This window comes from Aquarana catesbeiana, linkage group LG03 (assembly GCF_042186555.1).
Source record: "Aquarana catesbeiana isolate 2022-GZ linkage group LG03, ASM4218655v1, whole genome shotgun sequence".
Lineage (NCBI taxonomy): Eukaryota > Metazoa > Chordata > Amphibia > Anura > Ranidae > Aquarana > Aquarana catesbeiana.
The window spans coordinates 631,030,643-631,047,901 of record NC_133326.1 but is presented as its reverse complement, the minus strand read 5'-3'; the positions used below and the strand labels follow the sequence as shown (position 1 = coordinate 631,047,901).

General features: G+C 45.4%; 1 protein-coding gene across 1 annotated transcript in view; it reads right to left on the bottom strand.

The window, feature by feature from the left end:
- Nucleotides 1–17,259, bottom strand: part of LOC141133221 (adhesion G protein-coupled receptor E3-like) — a 348,306-nt gene that overhangs the window by 304,644 nt on the left and 26,403 nt on the right. Inside the window, exons 3-4 of the mRNA XM_073622460.1 lie at nt 9,661–9,795; nt 3,586–3,744 (exon numbers count right to left, since the gene is read on the bottom strand). Coding sequence (XP_073478561.1) covers nt 3,586–3,744; nt 9,661–9,795 — 294 coding nt within the window. The remainder of the gene's footprint in view (nt 1–3,585; nt 3,745–9,660; nt 9,796–17,259) is intronic.

Here is a 17,259-nt window from a genome sequence, read left to right as displayed (position 1 = left end):
TCAGAAATTGCAGACATAGTACAGGAGATGTGAGAGACTGCAGACATAGTACATGAGATGGTCAGAGACTGCAGTTCCTCTGGATGTTAGTAGATAATGGCCGATCTGCCCTCTCACCTGACCCAGCGATACAGCAATGGTTCTGTCAGGTGAGTACTTACAGAGGCCGAGATGCCGAGAGCGGTTTGCCCTTGCCACTACGCACACCCCGTCCCCTGGAGATGAAACAGGGAATGGGTGGCAGTAAGGAGCACGGGCCACCAGCAGGTATGGGTCCCTTGTGGGAAACTGTAGAGCCGGGTCTGGGGATGCAGGAGTCCAGGAACTGGTGGAAGTCCCGTTCCTGGGTGGAGCGGACAAACTGTAAGCAAGCAGAGGGTCAAACACAGGCAATAAGCAAGACAAGTCCGTAGAACAGGCCGGGGGTCAAACACTGGTATCCAGCAGAGGAAGTCCGTTAAGCAGGCCAGGGGTCAAACACTGGTATCAAGCAGAGGAAGTCCGTTAATCAGGCCGGGGGTCAATCCAGGAGAGAGGCAGCGTGGTGAGAGCAGTCCGGGTCACAACAGGAGATCAGGTGAGCATAAACAGGAAACAGGGAGCAACAGGAGCTGTATATTAACAGCTGCTGTGTACAACACAAAAAGTGTCAAATGGTTATATTATTTATACTACACAGCGCTCATTTGAATTAAAAAGTTAAGGCAATTAAAAAGTGCCTTTACACCATACACCAATACTGTACATACCAGTCCATATATCTTTAACAAACAAAACAAATTAGTGTCCATGCTCTTTTCAAAACGTGCCATCCAGTATATTATGTATCTTCAGTGTTTCTCTCCACCCACATGTCACCACTATCAACAGTACGGAGAACTCACCAGAGCTACATATGTGGCTAAAACAAAGGGGTTTATTTATGAAAGGCAAATCCACTTTGCACTACAAGTGCAAACTACAAGTGCAAAGTGCAGCTGAAATTGCACTGAATGTGCACTTGGAAGTGCAGTCGCTGTAAATCTGAGGGGTAGCTCTGAAATGAGGGGAAGCGCTGCTAATTTTATCATCCAATCATGTGCAAGCTAAAATGCTGTTGTTTTTTTTTCCTTTCATGTCACCCTCGGATCTACAGCGACTGCACTTCCAAGTGCACTTTCAGTGCAAAGTGGATTTGCTTTCGTAAATAACCCCCAAAGACATTTAGGGCTAATAACACAAGATTTGCTGTGAATGTTAAAATAAAAACAAACTGTAGTTTGCCAAAATTAAGGATGCTGCAGAATTATTAATGGAATTTATTACTTATGTTATCATCTAATATTTGCTGTGCTTCCTCATGAATTGTGTATAAAAATAAAGTGCTAACATGTTGTATCATTCACTTATACATATATCCACATATTCAGCAATACTTGTATTATCTACATTGCTTATACATATACAAAAATTAATGAGAGAGGAGAGGAGAGAGAAGGAAGGATGGATTTGCTTCCCAATTATTACTGTTAATATTCTTGTTATATAAAGCTCAGGGCCGTCTTTAATATTGATTGGACCCTGGGCAAAACTTTTCTTGGGCCCCGCCCATGCAGTTTTGCTCTCCACCTGCTCTGAGACATACAATAAATAGCAGCTAGACTCAAAATCAGTTTACTGAATCAGATCAGGCAGCTATTGTGATTGGTTGCCAGAGGTTACAGTGTATCATTACCGCTCACTGACTGGTTGGTAGAGGTTACAGCACACATTACGGCTCACTGATTAGTTGCTAGAGGTTACAGCACATGATTTCTGCTTGTTGATTGGTTGCTAGAAATTACTGTGGACATGACCTCAGGGGGGCATGATATACATATCAATGCCGCCAACTGCCACTATTTACATACGAATGCTGGTAATTTACATGTAAACACAGAGTCTGCTGGTGAGTCATCTGTACACAACAATAGGGCAGAGCTGGGCAGCATTAGTAACAGCACTTCACACTGAGATATTGGGACACAGCACAGGACTTAAACCTCAAGGGACGAGGGGATTTAAACCAGGATAGTTGTCAAGTATGAGGCAGCTACTTTGGGCCCCACAACAATGACAGGCCCCAGGGCAGCTGCCCCTTTTGCCCTGCCTTAAAAACGGCCATGATAAAGCTAGGGGTGTTAGACAATGTTTTTTTCAATCTGGATGGTAGGTCCCATTCTTTATCCTTTTATGCAATATTATAGCGTATGATCTTGTTGATCATGCTAATGTTCCATGAGCTGTACATACAGTATAATGATTTTGCTGGTTTTTTTTCCAGAGATCTGAAAATTATTTCAATGGTTCCTTCATGGAAAAAGGTTGAGAAAGGCTGGTTTATTGAGTTGTGCCTCATTATGAGAATGACTAGTCCTGTCCTTGAACTGTCTTCATTAACAAATGATGACCCAGAAGGACTGGAGAAATTGCATACATACACTTGGGAGAAAAATGGTGATGGGGGAATGTCTCTCTGGAGGTAGGTGAGAGTATTGGAAACTTGCAATGATGGCTTCAAACATAGTAGATTGCCATAGTGTGGCCTGCAGATCTGTAGAGAACATTTAGAGAATTTTTTAACATGGGTTCCTATGGAACATGTTCACATCAATGCCTTTTTGTTTCTCTGCATTTTTGGAAAGGGTCGGGGACTTTTTTTCATGCAAAAAGCAGTGTTTTGCATGTAATGGATTTCAATGGACAAGCATCAAAAACGCAAGTGCACCGTTTTTGCAGCGTTTTTGCAGCATTTTTGATGCGTTTTTGATGCGTTTTTGCCGGTTTTTTTTTTTTTTTTTTTTTTACAGTTTTTTTTTAGACTGTAAAAAAAAACTGTAAAAAAAAACAAAAAAAAACGCAAAACTCAAATCGCGGCAAAAACGCGGCAAAAACGCTGCTCAAAAATGAGCAGCGTTTTTGCCGCGTTTTTGCCGCGATTTGCGTTTTGCGTTTTTTTGGGTTTTTTTTACAGTCTTAAAAAAAATTAAAAAAAAAAAAAAAAAAAAAACCCGGCAAAAACGCATCAAAAACGCATCAAAAACGCTGCAAAAACGGTGCACTTGCGTTTTTGATGCTTGTCCATTGAATTCTATTACATGCAAAACGCTGCATTTTGCATGAAAAAAAGTCCCTGACCCTTTCCAAAAATGCAGAGGTACAAAAAGGCATTGATGTGAACATGTTCCATAGGAACCCATGTTAAAAAATTCCCATGCATTTCTGCAAAATGCAAAATGCATCAAAAAACGCGCTAGTGTGAATGGAGCCTCAAGCTCTAAGCCAGCTGCCTTGTGCTTTGCTTCTGGTAATGGAATTCTGTCCACTGTCACTTCCAGTGTCCTTGTTATGTACGGTGTGTGTGGGGCAGGAAGGGTGAGGAGGGCAATGCTGACATAATATACTACTGAAGGAACCCTGACCGTCACAGTGCAATTGTGATAAAATACACTTTTTATGACCCTGGATTTAAATGGATATCACTATAATATAAATAAAGATAAAAGAACTTGATGAAAATATGCTGCGTACTCTTCTATGCTGCGTACTCTTGCCTTGATCACTCACCTGAACATTGATTCTCTGTTATGTTATTGGATGGACAGAACTCTGTTTCAGTTCCTCTGCGGTAGCCTTTGTTACACACACAGAAATATCCTCCATCTGTGTTGATACATCTTGCCTTGGTGTCACAAGTATGTGTGCCTTCCATACATTCTTGTATATCTAAAAAAAACAAAGTGAGACACATAACTCATCTGTCAGTGTAAACAGTGGGACTCAATAATAAACTCTGCACTCATGGCTTCATTTATTCTCTGGTCAACCTCAGGCTTTTGTGATTGGTTGGCCACTAGAGATGGGTGGAGTGATTTTGTCAAAATGAATTAATTTCATGGCAACACACAGGCAATCATTACAATATGCTCACAACAAACAAATCACGACAATAACTGGGCAGCAATCAGGCAATTGTTATTATAGGTGAGCAATAAAAGAGCAGTCATTTCAATCTGTAGGCAACAGATGGGCAATGATTACAACACACAGGCAACAAACTGGCAACTGTTACAAAACATGGGCAACAAGCAGGCAATTATTGCTATAAACAGGCAACAAACAAGCAATTGTTATAATGTAATACGTGGACAGGAAACAGGCAATCATGACAATCATGAGCAACATAGAGGACATTGTTACAATACATGGGAAACCAACACACATTTGTGAATTGTGACAATATATGGGCACGAAACAGGCAACCATAAGAATATGTGGGTATATTGCAATAATTGACTGAGAAATAAACTTCTATTATCATCAGGAGCACTTTAAAGCAATGAATAATGGCTTTTGTAACCTGTGTGCCAACTACTTATTTGCACTTCAGTCATTGTTTGCACACTGGACCAAAGTATTCATTCATCCCACTTACACCCACCAGCAACTTTATTAGGTACACCTTACTAGTACTGGGTTAGACCCTCTTTTGCCTTTAGAACTGCCTTAATTCTTTGTGGAATAGATTCAACAATGGAAACATTCCTCAGAGATTTTGGTCTATATTGACATGATGGCATCACACTGTTGCTGCAGATTTGTCTGCTGCACATCCATGATGCGAATCGCCCGTTCCACCACATTCCAAAGGTGCTCTATTGGATTGAGATCTAGTGACTGTGGAGGACATTGGAGTACAGTGACCTCATTGTCATGTTTCAAGAAACCAGTGGTGAGATTTGAGCTTTGTGACATGGTGCATTATCCTGCTGGAAGTAGCCATCAGAGGATGGGTACACTGTGGTCATAAAGAGATGGACATGGTCAGCAACAATAATGAGGTAGGCCTGTTGTGTTTAAATGATGCTCAATTGGTACTAAGGGGCCCAAAGGGTGCCAAGAAAATATCCCCCACACCACTACACCACCAGCCTGAATCATTGATACAAGGCAGGATGGATCCATGTTTTCATGTTGTTTACACCAAATTCTGACCCCACCATCTGAATGTCACAGCTTAAATCGAGACTCATCAGACCAGGCAACATTTTTCCAATCTTCTATTGTCCAATTTTGGTGAGCCTGTGCAAATTGTGGCCTCAGTTTCCTGTTATTAGCCGACAGGAGTGGCACCCGGTGTGGTCTTCTGCTGCTGTTTCAAGGTTGGATGTGTTGTGCATTCAGAGATGGTATTCTGCATTCCTTGGTTGTAATGAGTGGATATTTGAGTTACTGTTGCCTTTCTATCATCTCCAATCAGTCTGCCCATTCTCCTCTGACCTGTGACAACAACAAGGCATTTCCGTCCACACAACTGCCACTCACTGGATATTTTCTCTTTTTCGGACCATTCTTTGTAAACCCTAGAGATGGTTGTATGTGAAAATCCTAGTAGATCAGCAATTTTTGAAATACTCAGACCAGCCCATCTGGCACCAACAACCATGCCACGTTCAAAGTCACTTAAATCCTCATTCTTCCCTATTCCGATGTTTGAACTTCAGCAAGTCGTCTTTACCACAACTACATTCCTAAATGCATTGAGTTACTGCCATGTGATTGGCTGATTAGCAATTTGTGTTACCAAGCATTTGAACAGGTTTGCTTAATAAAGTGTCCGGTGAGTGTAATATTGCCTATAGTTCTTATGAACTTATAGTTCTGCAATTTGCAGCATTAAAATTAGCTCATGAGTTCAAGCTCTTGTGTTGTCACAATATTCCATTGTATCACAGCATCATTAATTGCACAGTTTTACATTTATTTATACTTTAAATGACATACAGTAAATGTGTGCTATGATACTGTGTCTAAGCAAAGGGATGTACTGAAATGATAAAATATCAGTACCACGCTAACCTGATACAAAGGTAAATATTCCTTTTCCCTTATGTGTATCCCAATAGATAATGCTCCCAATTTCTTCTCTGCAGAGCCTCCCCATAATCAAAGCTGCCAACAGGGTATCATGGAGTCCCATAGCAAAATTTTGGTGGAGCCCCCCAGTGACCTCTCTATGTAGCACCTTGAAGTGTCAACTGGGGAGATACTGTCTATCACGTTAAATCATCTGGTACATTACAGTATCACCAAAGCTAATGGTGTGCAAAGTCTAAGGGCCCACTTACACCTTTTGCAATGCATAAATGCGCATGTGCTAACAAGCATTATGTCATGTGTTAATGTGTGTCATGTGCAAGTCAACTTATCTAAAGGGGTTTCATAAATGACTCAAAATGCATTAAAAAAGGTTCATGTATACTTTTAGCAACGCAGTGCGATACAATGCACAATGGTGCATTCATATGAGGTTGATTTACTAAAACCAGAGAGTGCAAAATCTAGTGCTGCTCTACATAGAAACCAATCAGCTTCCAGGCTTTTTTTTTATCAAAGCCTAAATTAAACAAGCTGAAGTTAGAAGCTGTTTGCTTTCGATGTAGCTCTGCACTAGATTTTGCACTCTCCAGTTTTAGTAAATCAACCTCTTTGTGTTTCTGTGTTGTGCATCGCAAGTATGGTGGGGTGCCATTCCAAATAAATGGAACCCTAACACATTACCACAACACAGCATTGTGAAATTGGCCGTTTAGTTTGTTTTCTTTAGAAAAGCCTGTCTCCTGCCAACATGCTGTAGAGAAGGGCCCTTCTGTTTAACCACTTCAATACCAGGCACTTAGACACCTTCCCGCCCAGACCAATTTTCAGCATTGTTGCATTTTGAATGACAATTGCGCGGTCATGCTACACTGTACTCAAACAATTTTTTTATCATTTTGTTACCACAAATAGAGCTTTCTTTTGGTGGTATTTGATCACCTCTGCGTTTTTTATTTTTTGCGCAAAAAATATAAAAAAGACCGAAAATTTTGAAAAAAAAACACGCTTTTCTTTGTTTCTGTTAAACATTTTTGTAAATAAATACGTTTTCTTCTTCAATGACGGGCACTGATATGGCTGCACTGATGGGCACTAATATGGCGGCACTGATGGGCACTGATGAGGTGGCACTGATGAGGTGGCATTGACGGTCACTGATGATGAGCACTGATAGGTGGCACTGATGGGCACTGATAGGTGGCACTGATGGGCACTGATAGGTGGCACTGGTATGCGGCACTGATGGGCACTCATAGGCAGCACTGATGGGCACTCATAGGTGGCACTGATGGGCACTCATAGTTGGCACTGATGGGTACTTATGGGTGGCACTGATAGGTGGCACTGATGGGCACTGATAAGTGGGTACGGATGGGCACTGACAGGTGGCACTGATGGACACTGATGGATGGCACTGATGACACTGATTGGTGGCACTGATGCCCCTAAGGGTGGCATTGCTGGGCATCACTGCAATATACTGGTGCCAATCAGTGCCCATTTGTGGGCACTGATTGGCACAGATTGGGCACTGACTGGGCACATTGTTACATGTGGATGGCCATGGGGTACATAGCTGGCCATCCACATGTTGCCCCTCTCCCTGATGGTCCTAGTGGCGATCCCTGGTGGTCCAGTGTGGTCATCTGAGGGGGGGCTGCGCTGATAAACAATCAGCGCAGACCCCCCCTGTCAGGAGAGCCGCCGATCAGCTCTCCTCTACTCGCGTCTGTCAGACGCGAGTGAGGAAAAGCCGATCAACAGCTCTTCCTATTGACATCGTGATCAGCCGTGATTGGACACGGCTGATCACGTGGTAAAGAGCCTCCGCCGGAGGCTCTTTACCAAGATCGGTGAAGCAGTGTGTCAAACTGACACACCGCTCTACCGATCGCCGCGATGCGCGTCCCCGTGGGCGAGCGGCGGCATGTTATCCTGCTGGACGTCATATGATGCCCAGTCAGGATAACTGAACCACCGCCCGGCCCATAGCAGATGGTAATACTCATACTTTATAGAGAAATGCAGCGCTTAAATGTACTTGGTAACAAAGAAAACGTCCATCAATCCAGAGAGGCACCCAATAGGTGAATCGATCTTGATTAAAAGGTGAACAGTAATCTTCCACCAACACCACAGTGAGCCAAGCCTCTTATGCCGCGTACACACGAGTGGACTTTCTGGCAGAAAAGGTCAGACGGAACGAATCCGTCGGACATTCCGATCGTGTGTGGGCTTCATCGGACCTTTTCTGTTGAAAAATCTGACAGACCTTAAAAATAGAACATTTTTCAAATCTTTCCGACGGACTCGATCCTTATAGAAAAAAACGTTCGTCTGTATGCTAGTCTGATGGACCGAAAACGACACAAGGGCAGCTGTTGGCTACTAGCTATTGAACTTCCTTTCCTAGTCCGGTCGTACATCATCACGTTCGAAATGATCGGACTTTGGTGGGATCGCGTGTAGCCAAGTCTGTTTCATCGGAACTCCATCGGAACTCCCTTGAAAAGTCCTTTGGAGTTCAGTCCGACGAGAAGTCCATCCATGCTCCAGCCACGATCATCCATGCTCCATCCATGCCCAGCCATGCCCATCAATGCTTCATCCATGATCATTCATGCTCCAGCCGTGCCCAGCCATGATCATCCATGCTCCAGCCATGCCCAGCCATGTTCATCCATGCTGTATCCATGCCCAGCAATGCCACCCATACCCAGCCATGCTCATCCATGCTTCATCCATGCCCAGCCATGATCATCCATGCCAAGCCATGCTCATTCATACCCAGCCATGCTCATCCATACCCAGCCATGCTCATCCATACCCAACCATCCTCATCCATGCCCAGCCATGCTCATAAATGCCCAGCCATGCTCATCCATGGCTCATCCATCCCCACCCATGCCCAGCCATCACAAATATCAAATAATCTAAACTTATTGTGGTTATGTTTACCAAAGATTTATAGCAGTATAAATTTTGGCCAACATTTAAGAAGAATAATTACTAATTTGCTAAATTTTTTAACCAAAACAAAGAAAAATGCATTTTTTTTACAAAATGTGCAGTTTTTTTTCATTTATAGCACAAAAAATAAAAAACCCAGTGGTGATCAAATACCATCCAAAGGAAAGCTCTATTTGTGTGAAAAAAAGGTCAAAAATTTAATATGGGTACAATGTTGCATGAGTAATTATCATTCAAAATGTGAGTGCACTGAAAGCTGAAAATTGGTCTGGTTAGGAAGGGGGTTTAAGTGCCAAGTGGGCAAGTGGTTAAAGCACCCTCATTTCACCAATCCCATTGCACTGTGGAGTTTATTCATCTTAGGTGCAACAATATTCTTCCAAATAGAGTATGCCCATACCCATAATTAGATCTTACTTTTTCATTGTACAATGTTGTGTTTTCTTGTGCATCCCCATTGCTACTTTTGACATAGATCATGAGCAGTGCAGGAATTAGAGGGTTTAGCATGCATTTGTCTGTATAGAAAATTGTTGCTTCTTACTGCTAGTCAGTATGTCGTCTGGGGTCAGCTCAACAACCTTTGTGGGGAGATCAGGGGACGGCATCTGTAGCCTTTCCACACACAAACAAAATGCAAATCCTCCCGCTGTATATGTACTGAGATCACACTCAGTCATGCTGCCTCCTTGATGACATCACTGAAGAGACCATAGGAATTAATGTATGTATTTGTTTGTCAGTGGGTCATCATGCACCATGCAGTTTGTCACCAAGTGCAGAATTACTCACCGTTACAACTGATTATACTTCTAGCCCTTACTGGATGAGTATAAGGTTTGTATCCATCCATACAAGGACATTGTGAAGGGTCATCACAGCTCCCATTTACAGGGCACTTCTTATTACCAGGACACTCTGTTCCATCTACAGAAAGATAGCAAGGTACACAGAGATAATATAGAATACTTATCACATTTTATTTGTATCATTGATGTAGTCACTTAGCATTGTGTCCAGTGCTGTACATGATATCAGACTGTTAGCACTATAAATTAGGAATTCAGTGTAACTGAATACAGTGTAGCTAAACTGTAAATCATCATATTGTGCCAATACTGATTTGAGACTATGAGATGGATTTGCCACCAATAGATAAGCAGACCAATAATGTATGGAAGTGGGATAGATGCAGCAGCAGAGACATTATACACTGGCTCCTCTGTGCTTTATCATGTTCGAATATGCAGAGAAAAGACTAACGTTTTGGACTGTTATGACTGAACTGTTATTGGCAAAGCTCCCTTTGAGACAGGTGGGCAGGATGGGACCTGAGCAGGGGCACACGGGCACCGCCCCCCCCATCCATGCGTCCCGCCCCTAATCTACATGCAAGGCGCCGGACGTATGGATTCCAATGGGGGGGTTTAAGCACATGATTAGAGCCAGAGGCTCGCTGCTCTATAGGCTTCAAAAAAGGGTGGGCTCAGGGCGCAGAGCATCTTGCATCTCTGTTGTGATCTGAAGATCTGAAGAGTGTCATAAACACTCTTTATTAATTCCCCTGACTGGCTTTAATTAGGGGCATTAAGGGATCCTGAGACAACTTTGTCCTAAAGAATGATTTGTGACCTAAAATGTCCCTAAACCCACATTTTAAAAAACTCTAATTAAATGGTGTATTACTTGCTGTTCATACTCACTCAGTCACTATGAGATGCGTTTTCTGTAGTCTGTAAAAAATCTGGTTGATCCTGCTGCTCTCTATCTCCCTCTTCTTTTCATGTCCCCAAGCTAGGCATTTTGCAGCTGTGGTGGCAACTCTGCACATGCTCAGTTTTCAGTGAGTTTCTATGCTGAGCATTTTCTCCCTATCAAATCTGAGCAGCCCATGTGGTTATAGAGCAGGGATCTCAAACTGGCGGCCCTCCAGCTGTTGTTAAACTACAAGTCCCATGAGGCATTGCAAGGCTGACAGTTATAAGCATGACTCTCACAGGCTGAGGAATGATGGGACTTGTAGTTTCGCAACAGCTGGAGGGCCGCCAGTTTGAGACCCCTGTTATAGAGTCACACATGTGGGCATATACACAGTGCTAAATGACAGCCCTTTCCCTCTCTCTTTCTCCATGCCCAGTAACCAGCTAAACACTGTGTGGACACTAAGGATGAGCTTCGTGTTCGAGTCGAACCCAGTTCGCCAAATTGCGAACGATATGGGCCGTTCACGCCAAATTTGTGTGGCGCGTCACGGCCCATAATTTACTGTGGCATCGCAGTGCATTGCTGGCTGATGATTGGCCAAGCATGCACTATGACCCGCATGCTTGGCCAATCACAGCGCCGTCTGAACAGAGAGCCGTAATTGGCCAAAGCCAAGGAGGCTTTGGCCAATTATGGCTCAGGGGATTTAGTACACGCCCCACACTATATAAGGCCGCCTGCACGGCGGCCCTGTGTAGTGTGTGTTCCGGTGTTGAAAAAGATAGACAGAGAGACAGTGTCATTTGATTTAGGTTAGATAGATTAGGCAGGACAGTCAGTGAGTTAGCTGCACTTACAGTGTATTGTGTATATATATGCATCCCAGGTGTTGTATATTATGTATATATACTGTATTCAGTTTAGCTAGATCCGTTCCTGTTATCTTCCTACTGACAGGCAGGCTTGTCTTGTTACAGTATTTACAGCTACCTGAAGAAAATTGCTGGTGTTCTTTTGATCCTATTAGTACCACAGTCAGGCAGCTAGACTATTTACAGTTAGTGTAGTGCGTCCTCCTCACAGTGTTCAGTTAAAGCTACAAGTTAGTTTAGTGTGACCTCTGCACAGTGTTCAGCTAAAACTACAAGTTAGTGTAGTGCACAGTGTTCAGCTAAAGCTACAAGTTAGGGTAGTGCGTCCTCCTCACAGTGTTCAGCTAAAGCTACAAGTTAGTATAGTGCATCCTCCTCACAGTGTTCAGCTAAAACTACAAGTTAGTGTAGTGCGACCTCTGCACAGTGTTCAGCTAAAGCTACACGTTAGGGTAGTGCGTCCTCCTCACAGTGTTCAGCTAAAGCTACAAGTTAGTGTGGTGCGTCCTCCTCAAAGTGTTCAGCTAAAACTACAAGTTAGTGTAGTGCGACCTCTGCACAGTGTTCAGCTAAAGCTACAAGTTAGTGTAGTGCGTCCTCCTCACAGTGTTCAGCTAAAACTACAAGTTAGTGTAGTGGGACCTCTGCACAGTGTTCAGCTAAAGCTACAAGTTAGTGTAGTGCGTCTTCTGAACAGTGTTCAGCTAAAGCTTCAAGTTAGTGTAATGCGTCCTCTGAACAGTGTTCAGCTAAAACTACAAGTTAGTGTATTGCGAGTTCTGCACAGTGTTCAGCTAAAGCTACCTGTAGAAGGTTGGTGGTATTCTCATACTACAGGCAGGCAGTTGATTTTGCTAGCTGCAGTATCATATATATATATAAATATATATACTAGCTTAGTGCAGCTAAAGGCCATTAGTATGTCTGGAAGGCCAACAAGGAGAGGCAGACAGTCACAAGCCAATAAAAGAGGGCAAGCAGGCTCTGTGTCTAGAGACAACAGTGCTGGTCGTGGAGATGGTGCATCCTCATCAGCATGTGGCCGTGGGACATGCTTGGCCTTTTTTTCGGCAGCTGGCCGTGTTGAGCAACAACATGCGGAAGACTTGGTCGAGTGGATGACCAAGCCGTCCTCATCCTCTCTCACCCATGCTCAGGATACTTTGTCTGGCAAAGCAGCTGCCAACGCGGCCTCTTCCCTCAGCTCAATGGCATCAGTGACTCCTTCCCTAGCCCCACCATGTCCTCCTGAGGAGTCCCTCGAACTGTTTGAGCACAGTGTTGGGTACATGCTTCAGGAGGATGCCCAGCGTTTAGAAGGCTCTGATGATGATACTGAGCTAGATGAAGGCAGTAACATGAGCACGGACAGAGGGGGTGCCCAAGAAGGACAGCAACCTGGCAGTCATGCTCCCCCTGTTGCAGCATACTGCCAGGTTTGCTCCAGTGATGAGGAGGGAGGGGATGATGAGGTCACTGACTCAATGTGGGTGCCTGATAGGAGAGAGGAGGAGGCACATCACCAACGATGCAGGATACCCTCCAGGGGCCAGCCTAAGGGCAGCACACTGACTGCATCACACCCCAAAGCTCCACATGTGCAGGGCGCTGCTGTCTCTCGGCGTTATTCCAAAAGTTCTTTGGTGTGGGTCTTTTTTGAGACAAGTGCATCAGATCGCACCGCTGCTATTTGCAACATATGTCTCAAGCGTATCTCGCGTGGCCAAAACATCTCCCGCTTGGGCACCACATGCTTGACCAGACATATGTTGACCTGCCATGCAGTTCGTTGGCAAGCGTATCTAAAAGACCCACACCAAAGAACAAAGAGGACCTCTCCTTGCTCCTCATCAGCTGAGATGCTAGCACTTCAACTGCTGCCTTTTCAGTTGGTAGACTCTGCCCCCTTCCGTGAGTTTGTGGAATGTGCGGTTCCTCAGTGGCAGGTACCCAAACGCCACTTTTTCTCATGGAAGGCGATTCCGGCTCTCTACCAGCATGTGGAAGGCAATGTCCATGCCTCACTGGACAGGGTGGTCAGCGGTAAGGTGCATATTACCGCTGACTCATGGTCCAGCAGGCATGGACAGGGACGTTACCTAAGTATCACCGCGCATTGGGTGACTCTGCTGGCAGCTGGGAAGGATGCAGGACAAGGTGCAGTAGTGTTGGAGGTTGTTCCGCCACCACGCCTCCAAAATGCCACTACTAATGATTGTGACACACTTCTCTCCTCCACCCCCTCCTCCTCTTCTTCCTCCATGGCCTCTTCCTGTGCTTTGTCCTCTGAACCAGCGGTGCTCCATAGGCGCTCAAGGGGCTACGCAAGTATGCAGGCCAAAAGATGCCATGCGGTGCTTGAGTTGGTGTGCTTGGGGGACAGGAGCCACACTGGGGCAGAGGTTCTGTCAGCTCTGCAGGGGCAGGTTCAGAGGTGGTTGACGCCACGCCAACTTAAGGCAGGAATGGTGGTTTGTGACAATGGCACCAACCTCCTCTCTGCCCTCCGACAGGGACAAATGACCCATGTGCCCTGTTTGACTCATGTGTCCTTAACTTGGTGGTGCAGCGGTTCTTGGGCAGGTACCCGGGCTTACAGGATGTCCTGAGGCAGGCCAGGAAAGTCTGTGTGCATTTCCGCCGGTCATATAATGCCAGTGCTCGGCTGGCAGACCTCCAAAAGGAGTTTAACCTGCCCAAGAACTGCCTAATCTGTGACATGCCCACCAGGTGGAACTCAACGTTGGCCATGCTGCAGCGGCTGTACACGCAGCAGAGGGCCATCAATGAGTACCTGTGTGACTATGGCACCAGGACAGGGTCAGGGGAGCTTGGTTTTTTTCCCACACCAGTGGGACATGATCAGGGATGCATGCACTGTCCTGTCACCATTTGAGGAGGCCACGAGGATGGTGAGCAGTGACAGTGCATGCATCAGTGACACTGTCCACCTGTTGGAGCACACGCTGCGTGGAATAATGGACAGGGCACTTGAGGCAGAACAGAGGCAGGAAGAGGAGGACTTCCTTAGCTCTCAAGGCCCCCTTTATCCAGACAGTGTTCCTGCATGCCCGTCGATCACACAGGAAGAGGAGGAGGAGGAGGAGGATTGTGTCAGTATGGAGGTGGAGCCTGGCACTCAGCATCAGCAGCAGTCTTTAAGGGATCAGTCCCAAGAAACACATGAACTTGTACGTGGCTGGGAGGCGGTGGCTGCGGACCATGTCATCCTTAGTGACCCAGAGGACTCTGGACCGAATGCCTCAGCAAACCTATGCTGCATGGCCTCCCTGATCCCACAAAGCCTGCATAAGAATCCTCATATTCGTGGTTTCAAGGAGAAGGACCAATACTGGCTGGCAACCCTCCTTGATCCACGTTACAAGGGTAAGGTTGCGGACCTTATCTTGCTGTCGCAGAGGGAGCAGAGGATGAAACATCTTCGGGAGGCCTTGCAGAAAGGTCTGTGCAACGCGTTCCCAGAGACTGGGAGGTTACAAACTCCTGTTTCTGGACAACGTATTGCTGAGGCTTCGGTCAGTCAAAGAAGGAGCAGTGGAGAAGGTGGCCGTCTGACCGATGCGTTCAGACAATTTTTTAGTCTGCAGCCCCAAGGTATGATCGGTTCCAGCAGCCATCGCCAGCATCTGTTTTACATGGTGCAGGAATACCTAGGAGCAAGATCTGACTTGGACACCTTTCCCACCGACAATCGTCTGGGTTACTGGGTATTGAGGATGGATCACTGGCCAGAGCTTGCACAGTATGAAATTGAGCTACTGGCCTGTCCTGCATCCAGCGTTCTTTCGGAATGCACATTCAGTGCTGCTGGAGGCTTTGTAACAGATCACAGGGTGCGTCTGTCCACCGACTCGGTCGATCGACTGACCTTCATAAAAATGAATCAGTTTTGGATCACCACCAGCTACCAAGCACCTGATGCTAATGTAACCGAACATTTTTTTTTGAAATCTCAGATCCCTTCAAAGACTGCCTATGCTGAGTGACTATCCTGAGTAATTATCCTCTTCCTCCTCAATGATCACGCTGATAGCTTGTAAGAACATTTTTGGTTCTGGGCGCCACCACCAGTGCCTAAGGCCCAATTTATCAGCCCCTGTTTAACAGGGGCGTGTAATTACAATTTTTGATGTAATACTTTGCAGCAGGGCTCGTTCCTGCATTCCAACTAAAGTATCTGTAAAGGGGTTGCAGTGTCATGGCACCAGCACCAGTGCCTAAGGCCCAATTTTTCAGCCCCTGTTCAACAGGGGCATGTAATTACAATTCTTGATCTAATATTTCACAGCAGGGCCTGTTTCTGCGCCCACCAAGAGCGAGTGAGGACTTACAGTGTTGTGGCACCAGCACCACCACCACCACCACCAAAGGCCCAATTTTTCTGCCCCTGTTCAACAGGGTGTGACATTGGGGGGTTTAGCTCAGTGGTAGATGCATCTTCACGTAGTGAGTCCACAGCAGTCAGCTATCAGGTTTGATGGCATGGCAGGCCATTTTTATTAACAGGAACAAAATAAAAGTTTATACACAGGATTTCCCACACAGGGGTTTCTTTCCAGTAAATTTATACAACCAAAAATGCCAAGCCTCCTGGCTCCTAGGCTTACTTTGCCTTGCAGTTCCCTGCTGAACCAGCCTACTCCTGGCCTCAACAGACCTCTCCAGACCCCTGGGTTTGCTTACTGTCCCCCAGACTTCAGGACTTCCTTCAGCCCCCTTGGACTTGCTAGTCGCCTCGGCTCTCCCAGCCTCCCAGACCCTTCTCTGGTCTCACAGGCCCTTGTAGCCGTCCCAATCTTCCCAGTCCTTCAGATACCAAGTCCCCCCTTACCAGGGATGTCGTCTCACACAGGGCAGACAGCTTTTCAGACACAGGTCTGTCTTGATACAGCAACAGCAGCAGCAAGCTGCACACACTCCACCTTCCTCCACTCTCTGCTCTCACTAGCCCCTCGTTATATGGGCTGTGTACACCTGGGCACACAACCTGCTGGCTCTCCATAAGACCTGGACACAGGGTTAGAGATCCCATCCCACCCAAGTCTCTGAAGGATCTCCAACCTACAGAGCCCCATTGGAACATAGCAAAACCTGGAGAAAGCTGCCAACACAGTTTTTTCTCCCTTTCAAAGCTATGCTCTGTAGCACTGCAGTCTGCCGACATGCAGACTCTGTGTCCATTTTCCATCCCTTTTCACAGTGACAGGGACTCTCACTATTACAAGGGGCATGTAATTACAATTCTTGATCTAATATTTCACAGCAGGGCCCCGTGAGGGCTTACAGTGTTGTGGCCACAACAACACCTAAGGCCCAAATTTCTGCTGAGTATATAGGGCAGGCCCCTACTTTCAAACATCCAACTTACAAACGACTCCTACTTGCAAATGGAAGGAGACAACAGGAAGTGAGATGAAATCTACCTCTAGGAAGGGAAATTCTCTCCTGTAAGAGTTAATATGGGAAAAACATTTCTCCTTTCCACGGATGCTTTATCACCAATCCTTGTTTCACAAAAAAACACAAATTTTCAAAAAACATTTGTCGTTGGGATAAAAAGTGAGGTGAAATCTTCTGAAGAGGAGCACAGACAGCAAAACAAATGTCACAGGGGTGATAACCCTTCCCTATGTTTTCCATAAAGCTTAAAATAGATTTTTTGGCTGGAGCCAAACACGTTAAAAATGTACCAGTTCAAAATTACAAACAGATTCTACTTAACAACAAACCTACAGTCCCTGTCTTGCATACTGCTGTTCAGAGTACAGAGCCTGTATACTGCTGTTTCCTTTTT